The sequence below is a fragment of the Monodon monoceros genome, unplaced genomic scaffold (genome assembly GCF_005190385.1).
Source record: "Monodon monoceros isolate NGI ecotype Baffin Bay Population unplaced genomic scaffold, NGI_Narwhal_1 Super_Scaffold_18, whole genome shotgun sequence".
Taxonomy (NCBI): Eukaryota; Metazoa; Chordata; class Mammalia; order Artiodactyla; family Monodontidae; genus Monodon; species Monodon monoceros.
Genome location: NW_021703774.1, coordinates 109,809,343 through 109,824,028, shown reverse-complemented (window position 1 = coordinate 109,824,028; position 14,686 = coordinate 109,809,343). Strand labels below are relative to the sequence as shown.

Sequence of the window (14,686 nt, the reverse complement as noted above, 5' to 3'; positions counted from 1 at the left end):
TAAAATGTATTTTAATAAATAAGTCAAAGGTTGACTATAGAAAAATTTGCAGTGATTGTAGTGGATCTTGTTTTGGTTTGTTATTTTTAATGATACCTTCCTTCTAGGGAACACAGTATATTTTTACAGATTGCCAAAATTTTATTTCCAGATTTGTTTAGTGTTAGATATTTTCATTAGCTAGGAAAAGATTATACTTTCCTTCTGTTGTTGAAAATGGGCTTACATGTGATGTATACATGTACTTAGAAATTGTACTTATTTAGGTTAGGAATTTATAAATAACTAGCCTGCTGGCTCAACATTAGAGCAACTAAAACCCTTGATTCTTATGATTAAAATTAGCAAGAGAAGATATGTTAACATTGTAAGCTGTGTTATGTACTTGCTGCATAAATCATAGTCATCACTAAATGCTTTTCTATTTCACTTGTATTTTATTAAGGTTTATAGAGTAAAAGCATGTGTTCGCATATATAATTTATTCTTTATAAAGTACCTAAACCTGTCTCTAACCCAGTGGTCCTCATAAATCAGAATCATCAGCAGAGGTAGTTAAAACACAGATTGCTGGGTACTAGCCTCCAGAGTTTCTGAGGCTGTTGGTCTTGGGTGGGACCTGAGAATGAATTTCTAACAAGTTCCCAGTTGGTGCTGGGGCTGCTGGCCTGAGGACCACATTTTGAGAACCCGTGCTTTAACTATCCTCACTCATCTGTGCAGCCTTACAAACACCAAATAAAATAAAATCAATTATTTAAAAGTTGAAGTGTTTCTTTATAATGAACAGTAATTGCATTTCCTTCAAGTCATAATTAAAGGTCCACCTATTTAAAAAACCCTATTTATCCTTTTCTGCCTTATTCTCATTTATACTGAATTTTTATGTTTCACATTTAGGAAAAGTATAAATTTTTAACATCATGAATCCACATGGTATTACTAAAATATACTGATACTTTAATTGTTAATGTAACCATATCTTAACTGATAAACCTTTTTTTCTGGAGGAAGAGAGAAACTCATGAGGGGAACTTCGCTTAGGGCTGAGAATGCAAACAACTGAATGCCTTTCCTTTCTTGGCTTAGTTGTGACTTTTTATTTTCATTAGAGTGAAAACTTGAAGCTGAGCAGTTGATGGGAATTTACTTTGCTTCTGTGGCTAATTGCTTTCTCTTTCCCTATCTTGAATGATAGCAGTTTACAGTTTTATAGCCTTAACCAACAGTGTATTGGTTAAGGAATTTTCAGATTTTTCTTAGTACTAACAGCTCACATTGGGTATTTCCTTTTCCCTAGTTTCCTCACACTTTCTGTATTTGGAAACCTAAGGCTACTTGCATAAAGGAATTTACATAGTCTGTATTTTTAATAATTTCCATCATTTGGTCCTCTAAAATGTTAGGTTTTCTTATCCATGAATCAAGATACTAGTATGCAAATCTGATATTCTTATACCTTTGTGTTCCTCTTCTTGCTGACCCTTTACTATTTTAGCACCCAAGTTCCTTTTTTTTCCTCAAGATTAATTTTTTGCACTTCTGATATATAAAGTGAACCTTTTTGACATCTGAGAGGCCATGAATTCTAGAAATCTGTATAATTGTATTTGCAGGAACTCCATTAAGTTTCTTTACCTTCAGTTTTTACTTAAGCTCACAGACCTAAAATTAATACTTTTTGCTGTCTTAGAGTGAATGCATTGTACAATGTGATTATTAAAAGAAATTTTAAAAATTACGTGGTTGATATAAATTATTATAATTGCTTTTGACATTAATTTGAACTTGTAATTGTGGTCAGGTGACTAATGCAGAGTTGTTCAGAAAAAGAGTAAATATGAGCAGTTATTTTTCATTTTATGGTGTTTGTCTTCTTTTACACAAAATATAATGAAAACAGGACTACTTATCCCTTGTATACTTCCTGCCAAGATACTGTGACATTGACTAAAAGATATTTCAAATCCCATTTTAAAGTCATATTTATTTATCTGATCTTACAGTGGGAAGAAACCTGGAAAATCGTCAGTATGTTCTTTAGTTTTGAAAAAAATGATATAAATTTCCAAATCCTTTGAGCAACTTCCTTCTTCACCTTGGTCCAAAGTCCTTCGTGCTCTTGATCCATTTCAACCTTGAGTACAGTCCCCTTTCTCTCTCACCTGTTCCTGGTTTGGTGGGGAGGGAGGCTCCAATGGGAAGGGAAGGGTGATGAAGTATATGAAAAGTTTACTCACAAGTGGAATTGTTGTTTTATGGGATTTCTACCATGAATATATTTTGAATAAATATTAAAACCATTTACAACACGGCAGAGCTTCGTTAGTGGCTATAAAATATATATAGAAGGAGTGTATGAAAGGGATATCTAACTCATAAGAGTTTAGATTTCTTTGTTTCTGAGAAGTGTGAGGGTGAGATAAAGGGACGATCTTTGTAGGTATAAGTAAGTACAAGCAAGGAAATTAAAGTTTTTAATTTTTGATGGGGACCAGGTTAGAGGTTGAGAATTCCTGAGATCAAGAAACTTTAAAAAGAAGTAATGAACTCTTGTTACTGTAAAATTTAAGAAGAAAATGAAACATTAGTTCAAACAATAGACGTTGGTCTGTTGAGAAATCTTAAATCCATTTGCTGTTTAAAATTTTAGGATATAAAATTTGTTCCACTATTCATGTTAAAATAATTCATTTACACTAAATAGAGAACCATTGGCAAATTTTTATAAATGATTGAACCCATTTAAGAGAAATACGGAATAAGGGGAGTGAAACATGATGTTGCGTAAGAATGTGACACTGCATTGTTTACATTATCCGTGCTTTTGAAAATTATTTTATATGGTATGTTTAAAAAATATGGCATAAGGTATTACAGATTATGATAAAAGTTATCATTAGTTTAATATTTGTACAAACAATTTTAGTTATAATTTATTTAAAATGTTCATTTGAAGTTCATTTATTATACCTTGACCTATAAAATTTACCTGTTTGATCCTATAGAAGTTTTCAGTTCAGGTCTTGCTGCTCAACAGGGAAGAATCAACCTGGTTTGAGTTGAAGTGGCTCTAAGGTGCATGACTTACATACCTACCCCTCTCTAACACAGTTCTCCTTCCACCCTCCGTGAATTAGTTGTGCTAAAAACTGGGCTACTTTTTGATTCTTTATTTGCCATGTTATAGTCTAGTTATTTAATGTACTATAGAATGTCTGGTATTCAAATTATCAAGTGAATTTTGTTAAAATGCTCTTACTCTCCTTGCTTTGTCTTCCTAATTTATATACTAGCAGAAAATACAATAATAACCCTGAAAATATTACATTGCATTGGGTTGTAATCAAGTTAAATATAAAGGAAATGGTTCTTGCCTTTATATAGCTTATAACAGGATCATTTGGACAAATTCATAGAACTCAAATAAATATCATCTTGCCTGGAATTCTAACTTAATTCTAATAATCTCAATGACAATGAATTAATGACAACACAAAACTAAGAAAATACTTCCGATAGGAATAAATAGGACATTCTAGACATCATGTTAGTGACATTCTTTTTAGTGTTGTATTTCAGGGAGTACTAATTTAGAAAAACCTATTTCATAGTCATATCATGTTGATAGTATAAGCCTATTGCTGTATGAAAATAGTAAGTGTAACACAATGCTTAAGACACTCAGTATTATGTACCACGCACTGTGCTAAATGCTTTAAATTCATTCTGTCATTTATGCAGGCCATAGCACGGAAGGTGTGATCAATTAGCTTGGTATCTGGTATTCAAGAGTGTATAAATACCTGTAATAGAATGCTTAACACAAAATGGGATTTAGAGGATAAGCTTAAAACCTGGCTCTTCCTTTGTTTCAGTATGTTGTCAAAATTTACTTTCAAGCTATTCAGTTTATGACTCTCTTTTGTTCAGTTCCATTCTTGTTCAGTACCATTTTAAAGTCAATTTTAATTCTTAAATATGGTGAGTATCCAGGTAAGTTTCTTTTTTTTTTCAGTACATGTTGAGCATGTCAAAAATTCCAATTAAAATGTAAAATATGTACTAAAAGAATAGAGAACTGTTAGTGATTTTCTTTTTATTTCCAGTTAAAATTCAGTGTGACCCATGATACAGATATATTACAACATAAAGAAAATAGGACTTTTGTAACTCTTTACAGCAACCTAATATCAGTTGATTTTTTTAATTTATGGTACTAGTTGCTTGAAGAAAATATGGATCAGTTTTCTATTATATTTCTTTAGTAAAAATAAACAAATACATTATTGTTACACAATTTTGATTTGTTTTGTTTTCCAGGTGCAACAATCGAACACAGTGTATAGTAGTTACTGGGTCAGATGTATTTCCTGATCCATGTCCTGGAACATACAAATATCTTGAGGTCCAATATGAATGTGTCCCTTACAGTAAGTATGAAGCTTGTATTTTTCACTTTCTACAGCATTCCTCGTTGATGCTGAAAGAGGACACATGTGAAAGAAGCATATGTTTATGGCCTACAAAACTATTATGCATGCAGAGCACTAACAGACTCGGGCCTCCAATTAGTTTCATGAAATGTGGAAGGAAGCCATAGTGTGATGCTGGCCAAGTGTCTGTCTGTGTTCTTAAGTGTTTGGCTTTTAAGGCTAGTGTTTTTCCAGAAAACAAACTTGAATTAGCTATTCAATAGGGCAGATAGAAATCTGTACTTTTGCCCAATACCAGTTGCTGACAAATTGGTTTGGCTCACAGTTTTCTAAAGAAGGAATTGACTTTGGTTTTAATCGTGAGCTACTTGAATGGCTACCTGCTGTTGTGGTAACTTTAATGCCTGGTGAAAGCTACCATTGCAGTAACTGAGGCAAGTGCTTTCCTTTTTGTCCCTTGTCCTTAAGAGAGTACTCCTTTACCAGATTCAGTGACTAAATCTTAACGCTAAATAAAACAAACGTAACAAAGCCTTGCACATATTTTTAATTTGCAGCATCCATTTTTAGTATTATCCTTTAGAGGAATATTTAAAATTCAGTTGGAAACTTCATAAGTAGGCTTCAGCTAATACTGTAATTCTGTGTAGTTTTCCTCCTAATCTCAGAATTCATACTTATGAATTGGATTCTGTATTTTCAACAGGAAAAAAACATTTTAGACAATTAAAAAGATTAAGTATATTACTTAATTTTCATCAGGTAATTTGGTTTTGTTCTTGACTTCTTTACTTCTTAAATTGGATAAACGTGTCATGCCACCTTAATTCACAGGCATTTGAATTAAAAATTCTTTAGCAGCAATTTTATGATTTGCTTTAGAGGACTTCCCTCCTTAAAAAAAGATGGACTCAAACTAATAATGAAATTGCTTTTTCCAGAAGCTCAAAAACCAGATCACTAGCTCTGATAGATTCATATGTTCAAACTATCAATATTTCTGAAACCAAAGGGCTGATTTTAGATAGATATACTATGCCCAGTATGGTTGTAATACATACTTACACATCCTGTGAAGGCACTGTCGTCTCTCTCTTCTCTGCCCGCAGTTTTGATAAATTGGCTTTTTGTGGGGTATCAGTTAAAGGCCAAACACAGATTATCTTTTCATCCCTGCTCTGTGTTGTGTTACTGTGAAATGGAGGCTTTTTATGTTTTCAGTATTTTCTGTATCATTTGAAGGATTGGAAGCCTACTGAGTGCACTGATCTTTATATCGTTTCTCCTGTGTGTAGTGTTGGTGGCTTACATAATCATTCTCCTTTGCCACTGGAGGAACATTGTATTCTTTTGAGCTAACCAAAGTTTTGTTCCATAAAGTCACTTGCAGTTGAATTTAGTATGATTTCTGTCCTCAAATTAGAAAAGGAATACAGCATCCATTCCCAAACAGTGGAATCAGTCAGAGCTGCCAAGAATTATGTCTTTCTGGAGCCAGTTCCTGTAATCTAGTCTATAGATCAAGAACAGTGTTAAGAAAATATTATTTTCAGACTTTTAAGTTATTTCTTGCGCTGTTCAAGAAAGGAAAATGTGGATATCTTCTGGAACATCTAACTTTCAAAATTTACTTTTTCAGTTCTCCAGAAGTAATGTACACTGTGTAATAAACTTGCAAATAGCAATACTCAGAGAAGTATTTGTTCTTTTTAGTTTTTGTCCTTAAAAAAAAACAGTAATTAATTTGCTGTTACCTTTCTAGATGTTTGCAGGAGACAGAAATAAGTCTATGGCTTTTTTAAACTACTCCTTGCTAAAGAGTAGAAGTAATTACAATTCCTATATACTGTTCAGTAGTGACACACTATAAAATGCATGATTTTCACTAATATTATAATTAATGCAAAGGATCTTTTTAGATTGTTCTGATCTTATTTAGGACTGTGTATGTTCTTAATCTCTTTTCCCCATTATCCTCTCCTTTTGTTTCTTTATGCTTCTGTCCTTTATAACCATCTCTTGTTTTTATTTTAAGCTTCTAGCTTTCACTTTTCCCTTGTTTTAATAGTATTTTGGTACTTTGTAATGTTTGCATACTCCTTTTACACTTAGTTGATAAAAACTGTCACTGTCAGATAACATTTATTATGTGTCTGTTACCACCTGGCTTTATGCCAGTTTCTATCCAGAGCAGGTTCTTCAGGAGCATATCCATCCCAAACTGTTTCCACTTATTTAAAAAAAAATTTAGAAATTTTCCATGATCTCTGAAAATTTTATAATAAATTTACTCAACAGAGTCCATTATAAATGCTGTTGTTTTTTAACTTTGTATGTTTATAGACAAGCACATATATTTGATTAGTAATTGAATGAATGTGTGTTTAAAAGAAGTCATAAGGATCTTGTAGGATAAAGGAGAGTAATCAGATCAGAGTTTCCATATCCTACAGGTGTGATTTGGTTTTGATTTTTGTACCCTCCTATCTCAAATTATCATTAAGTTATTAAAGTTATACCATAAATTCAGCTATGTTTTATTTTATGAGAAAAAAATCTTTTACTATTGATTCAATCATTATTAATGAATAAACATAAGATTATTCAAAATGAAATAGTGTGTCACTGCAGATACAGAGTATGTAGGCTTTAGTTTGTTTGGGTCGATTTCTTGTCTTGCATAACCGTGTCCTCCACTGATGTTAGTGGGTCACGTATTTATGTTTGTTCTATAGCATAGTAAATGTATTGTTATGAATTAATTCATACAGTCTCTTAAGACAAGTTGCAATATATATTTGTGATGAAGAATGCTAATTTCATTAATTTTATTGTATTTTAATATTTTTCTCGGTTGAGTGAATTTTGGCTGATTTGACAAATATATATCCTTTGGGTTGTCATAAAAATCATAATGTAAGGTCTTTTGTTTTGAATATCCATATTTTATGCACGTCATCAATCATCAAAAGCTTTATTTAATTTTTTTTGTTACTTTTACATTTGAACGTTACTTCTCAGTTTTCATTAGAATTATAAATTATATACAATATATATCCATTTTATTTTCTTTAATATAAATATAAAAGTTAAATCATAAATGAAGTCATCCCTATTTAATATTTTGCTCAGTAACTGCCCTGTCATTTTAATGTATCAAATAATAAAACCCAGCCATTTTCAATTAATGGAAAACAAAATATATTTTCTACATCCTTTATTGAACTTGTTTTAAGTTCTGTTTTAAATGCGTAACATTTTAAAATGTATTATTCCCATCTTTGCATTTAATTGATGTATTTCAGTATAATCATCGTTTCCTAAAAATAAAGAATATAGCTGTATATAAAGATAGTCTGAGCAGACTCAACACTAATGATTTATTTTATCCTCATTTTCCCACCATGCCCTTCCTTTATTGATTCTAAGCAGGTATAATATTGCTCTTCACTGAGCAGTAATTTTAGGACCAGTGGTTTATAAAAAAGAATTGTTCCACGTCAGTAACACTGAATTTCCTTTTCACTGGATGTAGTCAGGTTTACGCATTAATAGAGCAAGTATGTTTCCTGAAAGTGGTTAAATAGACCAAGTTGGACGGGGGAGGTGGTGTCTAATGTGGAAGGTTTCCTATGGCAAAAATATTTGTGTGATATGTTTCTCCCTAAGGTATTTCAGGAGGTCAGTATTTAATCTTGATGAATTATCATAATTAAAAAAAATTAATCAAGCTAAGGCGCCTTAATGAAATGTGCAACTACTACAGTATCTTTGAGTAGTCAGTTTGGAGATACAGTATTAGCACACCCTAATGCATTTTAATAAGGGAAGAGGGAGAATCACAGACATTAATCTGGTCACTTTATTAAATTCAGGCAACATACTTCAAAACCTACATACAAAATCTAAAATAGTATTTTATGGTTTGTAATTATTAGAATATTATTTACCAGCAAGAATCTTATATAGCATACTTCCTAACTGCATAATCCATTTCTTTAAACTTCTTGGAGGGAGGATTTTTTTCTCCTATAACTCTACTAATCAGGTTTGTTTTATGAAAGCATTTACCTTTTATGGGTTCTGTGGAAACAAGGTATTTGCTTTGAATGCTTGGTATGATTGTTGTTGCATGCTAGCTTGCTTTTGTGTAAATTGGTGATGGTAGACAATGTCATAATAAGCTAACCATAATTCTTTCTTCCTTTTTTCTCCTTGCCTACTGTGCTTGCTTTTTCCTTGTATGTATTTTGCTTACTTTTTTTTTAATAGACTTTGTATTACAAGTTTGAGATATGTGATATAGAGAATTTAATAAGAATTTTATAATATAAAGTATATATAAATGTAAATAAGTAAATTTACTAATTATTAGTGGGGAAGAAAGGTACTACCTTAGCGTACCCTTCAAAATAACTATTGGGGTAAAGGGGGAGGCTTATATATTCCTGAAAAGGAGGCAGATTTTTTATAGTTAAGATAGATTTTTCTAGAAACAAAATTTAATAGAAAAAAATTGAAACGTACTGAGATGCATAATTATATATTTCTTCTTACATAAGTATCTTTGAAAAATGTAACAATATCAGTATTCATTAGCTTTGACCTGAGCTTCAAAATTGAGTTGCCATGTTTATAAATATATTTCCCTGTTGTTATGCTTACCTAATTTTAGTCAGCTTAATAATGAGTTTGCATAAGATAAATGGGGATGATACACCTATGTATGCATTTGTGTCTATAGCCTACCTATTTAAAGTAAAACTTGATAAGAATGCTGAGTGACTTGGGAAAGGCAAGAGTATGTACACCATGCATTAGTGAAGAGTTTCATTATTTATTCAGGTACACTAAGTGAAGCAACATGCCAACATATTTGTATTGCCTCCTTAATCTACTAAAATGATTGATCCATGTTCTTTTATGTAACTTTAGTATCTTTTCTCCTGCTAGGTTTTCCTGTTGTGTTTCTCTTTATCCAAAGTAGTGCAGCTCTTATTCTTCTTATATTTAGCATCTATTACGAATTCAGCCTTAGACTGTCAATTTATTTTAATCTTTTTTCTTTTTTCCTTGCACTTTTTTTTTCTTCCGATGCTTAAAATAGAAGTGGAGCAAAAAGGTAAATAACGTATACAGTTTGAACCCCAGCTCCCTGTTATGTGCCTTATGGATGTTACCTTCTCCCTTCCCTTCCCCTACAACACTCCTGACATTAATATATAATCAGCAGGATCTCATAAATGCACCTCATAAAGAAGTCGACTGTTTGCAGTGAAATTATATGACCGCTAAATCTGGTGACGGGGTAAAATTTCTGAAGTCGGCGAGGGGGAGCTGTCCTTTCTCTGTTTCTTTTCACTCTTTATCTCTTTTTCTGATACCCTTGGATATTTTATTATTAAAGTGTCATCTTGCCTGGCTTCCAGAACCCTCTCCATAGCATGCCATGGTTACAGGGTCTCCTGGTCGTTTCATCACTCCTTTCCTCGTATTTACTTTTCTCTGCTTCTAATTGCATTTTCCGAATATTTATGTTCCTTCAATTGAAGCACTTTTGTTTTCAGTCTAAGTTCCATAGACGTTCTAAATAAGCCTTCACATTGGGTTTGTTTTATTTGCTTAATTTTGGTGTTCTGCTTTTGGGGGCTTATAAGTGGGCTAAGGAAGGGAGGGTACAAAGTTTGGTCTAAAAGTACTTTGTTCGCCCTTATGTACAAAGCTCAGAGTTTTAAAGCATAAATTACCGAATTATAAGATAAAAACACAAAGCAAAAATGTAAATTGTTAGCTCAATCATGAATGATCTTAAACTTAGGTTTGTATTTGTGAAAATAAACCCCAGCTGCTTTGTATGCTGGTACATCAATTATGGTAACTTAAGGAAAGAAAGGTAGTACTTGTGTTAAGTATAATTTCTGGTAAAATTGAATGCTAATAGAGTGAATTTTTCTCTTTTGATCTATGATCATTAAAACTTGGTTTGCCTGTATAGTCTTTTAACTTTGCTTAATTCTTGTTTTTTCTCTGTGACTGTTAGTTTTTGTGTGCCCTGGGACCTTGAAAGCAATTGTGGATTCACCATGTATATATGAAGCTGAACAAAAGGCAGGTGCTTGGTGCAAGGACCCTCTTCAGGCTGCAGATAAAATTTATTTCATGCCCTGGACTCCATATCGCACTGATACTTTAATAGAATATGCTTCTTTAGAAGATTTCCAAAACAGTCGCCAAACAACAACATACAAACTTCCAAATCGAGTAGATGGTACTGGATTTGTGGTATATGATGGTGCTGTCTTCTTTAACAAAGAAAGAACAAGGAATATTGTGAAATTTGACTTGAGGACTAGAATTAAGAGTGGAGAGGCCATAATTAACTATGCTAACTATCATGATACCTCACCATATAGATGGGGAGGAAAAACTGATATTGACCTAGCAGTTGATGAAAATGGCTTATGGGTCATTTATGCCACTGAACAGAACAATGGAATGATAGTTATTAGCCAACTGAATCCATACACTCTTCGCTTTGAAGCAACGTGGGAGACTGTGTATGACAAGCGAGCTGCATCAAATGCTTTTATGATCTGTGGAGTCCTTTATGTGGTCAGGTCAGTTTATCAAGACAATGAGAGTGAAACAGGCAAGAATGCAATTGATTATATTTACAATACCCGATTAAACCGAGGAGAATATGTAGATGTTCCCTTCCCCAACCAGTATCAGTATATTGCTGCAGTGGATTACAATCCAAGAGATAACCAACTCTACGTGTGGAACAATAACTTCATTTTACGATATTCTCTGGAGTTTGGTCCACCTGATCCTGCCCAAGGTAAGAAGGTTTGCTTGCTAATGCTTATATCTTTTATGAACAGTTTATTTTTAAGACTTCTTAATTTTTTTCCTATTTATTTTCTTTCCCTTTTCATAGTTCAAGGGCAAATGATAATATTGTGGCATTTCAAATTGTCACATACTGTGTACATTTTAGCCTTATATTGGTCCATTTTCTTTTTCTGAATTTCTTCATTTAAATGTTGGTTTCAAAAAATTGTAGCATCCTTGGTCAGTTTAGATTTTCATTGCTAAAAATGTAATGCCAACTACAAACCTGTTAGCTTTGTGTGTTTTTTCTACCTGACTTCTGAATTGATTATGTGCAGACCTTTTAACTTCTTGGCGCCAGTGGTTAAAGGAAATTTTTGTTAGGAAGTCCCAGGAGAATTGCTAGGCTTGATGTACAATGCCAGGCATAAGTATTCTGAAGTTTTGGCCTCTGCTCTCTGGGTAGGAGAAGGAGTCATCTAACATCTTACTAGATCATCGTGTAAAATAACACATTTTTACTTCCCAATAAATTTGTGACTGTTTTAGGTCAGTGTTTCTGTGACTTTAACTGTTACACATGGACTAAGCATTAAATGATCCCAAGTGTTGATTTATGAAGACAAATCCACTAACATTTTTTGATTTGTGTTCTCTTTAGGTATCTTTATGTAGGATCATTACTTTATAAATCTTTGGAAATATATTTTAGTTTAGCAAGTTAATTCAGTTCTGCAGTGAACAGTTTTTGAGGGTAAATGAAGTTTTGGGTATTTCATTAAAGCAAGATTACCTCATACTCATATGAGGTAGAAGATAGAAGAATGACCTCTTAATATATTATTATAGAGCTTACACTTATTATGTCTTTTCTATTTGAGCAATAATATTTGTGTTTTAAAGATCTGAATTATTTCAGTTTTCTGAGTTAATTAGAATTATCATATTATTGAGTTACTTCAAAATTGTAGGAGCCAGAATGTTCCTTGGAGTGACTAAATCAGTTTCTTCAACAAGGTGGAACATAAATTAACATCTTTTTCTTCTGTTAAAGCAGTGTACATTCACACACTTAAACACAATTACATACAACCACACATAGTTTAGGGTATAATGTTACTAAGTTCTAAATATTGTCATAGGGTTAGGACCTCAAAAGCAGAAGCCTTTTGTAATTGAATTTCTAATTTGAGTTATAGAATACAAAAATATGTGATTTTTCTTCTTAACATAAGGGCAATAATGACATATGACTTAGTATAAGCCCCCTTTTTCTCTAATTCATGTATGCCTAGAATTTGTTGGGTGAAAATTGCAGCAATGTCCCATTGTTAAATTTTCAACAATGAAATCTGTTAGGACATAAAAATCTTTGTTGATAGTCTTAGTATTCTTTATTTTTAAATTCAGACCTATCTTTTTTCTCTTGAGGCTAGCAATTTGGGATGGTTCCTATATCTCAGTTGTTTTTCTAAACGCTAGTACTATGCTTCTCCTTTATCCTGTAGGTTTGTAAAAGGCAGAAGGTCAGTAATCGACAAAATTTGACACTGTGGAGATACATGTGTTAATCTTTTTTGTAACCTGTATTACCCTCACAGCTGTTAAATTTATATTGGGTAGCAGTAAATCTCTTTCCCTCCATTAGAAAAAAATAGAAAATAAATTTTAAAAATGTAAATTCATAATCAGGCAGCACCTAAAGTTGAGTACAGATGCAGCTCAACAAGGAATCATTGCCTCCCTGATTGTCACAGAGTACTTCATAAAATACAAGATGAGTAAAAATGTCATTTTCCACATGTGGCTTATGTTCTAGTAAATAACTTGATCCATTTCAGATGAAAGAATCTTTGATAATTTGGATGCTTTTTGGAAAAAAGTTACCAGCTTCGAAAATGAGAAACTTAGCCATATGTGGTAACTGCATTCCTACAGCTGTGTTGTGTTATCCAAAATAGTTAACCATTCTTATATATTCTCAGAAAGTGAAAATTCGTATTGACCCCTTATTAAACCCTTAGTGGTAAAAAGTTTTATCTGACCTAAATTTCTTGCTGATGTTTGAATTGTATTCTCTTATTCACGTGCTCTTTATAATTTACCTTCAAATGCTTTTAGAGAGACTCCTGCCTCGCTCATCTAAGATATGTGCTGTTATCTAACTGCATGTAGATGGGGCATTGCAGAACTATTGTGGCTCATACATTTAGGTCAAACCAGTAAGCCACTGTCAGCAAGTCTTATGTACGGGCTTTGCTACCATGTATAGCTGAAGTGTACATTGTGCTGTAAAATGGATAATTTTTCATTGTGGACTGTTTCACACTGTATTAGCTTCAATACTTTTCCCCATTTATAAATCCAAGCCTTTCATTCCTAACAGCACAAGTACATTATTGCTTGGCCTTGATAATGTTTTCAAATACATCTTTCTTTTTTTCTTTAAATTTTTAGCTTTTTGTGATCTCGGCATAGTTAATTTGCTCCATTTCCTTGAACTAGGTCTGTTTTTCCTCTTTTACTTTCTTTCTCTATAAAACGGGCTTAGAAAAATCCCATTTCAGTCATATATTAAGATATATCATATATATCTTTTCTATGTCTTAATCTGAATTGATTTATATATTTACTTAATCTGTCTTCAGATTTGATATCCCAAACATTATCGAAAAATATTGTGTCTTGAGTTTTGACAGTTTCTGAATATCTGTCTTAGAGTAATAGTGAAGTATGACACTTAAACAACATGAGGGAAATTTTTTATCAAGAGAGCCAGTTAGGTCTATTACTTAGGAAGTGTTCAGTGTAGAATACATATTTCTTAAAACATCTTCCCACTGATAATGGATGCTATTAAAAGATGATCAGTGTTTGTAGACATCGAATAAGGGTAAATTTAATAAATCTGCAGTTTTGCCTTACCAGGCTACAGACTCACTCTAACTGGAGTTCATTCAGTGAATAATGGGTGAGTTTTGGGACTTGGAAGAGGGAAATAACAACCCATATTGTCCTTAAAATCTTTTCACACAGGAAAAAGCTGGTGATAATTAGCAAGTTCTTAGTAAATACTGTCGTAGTAAATTGAACCATTCTGTATGTGTTTGTTGAAATTTTCATGGGTACCTATTAAATATGTTTATTAGCATTATTGGCACCGTTTCTACATCTCTGTACTCAAATAATAAATGGTAGATAGAACGTTAAGTCATTTAATCTGTGTGTTTGATATGGCACCTGATAATTTTGGGACAGGCTCTGTAAAGTAGGGTTTAGATTTATGACATAAGTCTATTGTGAGTTGCCATGTTTTCTGTTACCATTTATAGGATATTCTTGAGTTTTGAGCCTTTTGCCACATACGGTTCCTTATGAAACTTTTTATTGCTTCAGTATCTTATGTTCCCACATTT

General features: G+C 32.5%; 1 protein-coding gene across 10 annotated transcripts in view; it reads left to right on the top strand.

Annotated features, from left to right (window-relative positions):
- Window positions 1-14,686, top strand: part of ADGRL2 (adhesion G protein-coupled receptor L2) — a 213,208-nt gene that overhangs the window by 154,840 nt on the left and 43,682 nt on the right. For all 10 annotated transcript variants that reach the window (XM_029230776.1, XM_029230771.1, XM_029230775.1 and 7 more), the window contains exons 4-5: window positions 4,324-4,433; window positions 10,477-11,277. In XM_029230776.1, the coding sequence (XP_029086609.1) occupies window positions 4,324-4,433; window positions 10,477-11,277 (911 nt within the window). The remainder of the gene's footprint in view (window positions 1-4,323; window positions 4,434-10,476; window positions 11,278-14,686) is intronic.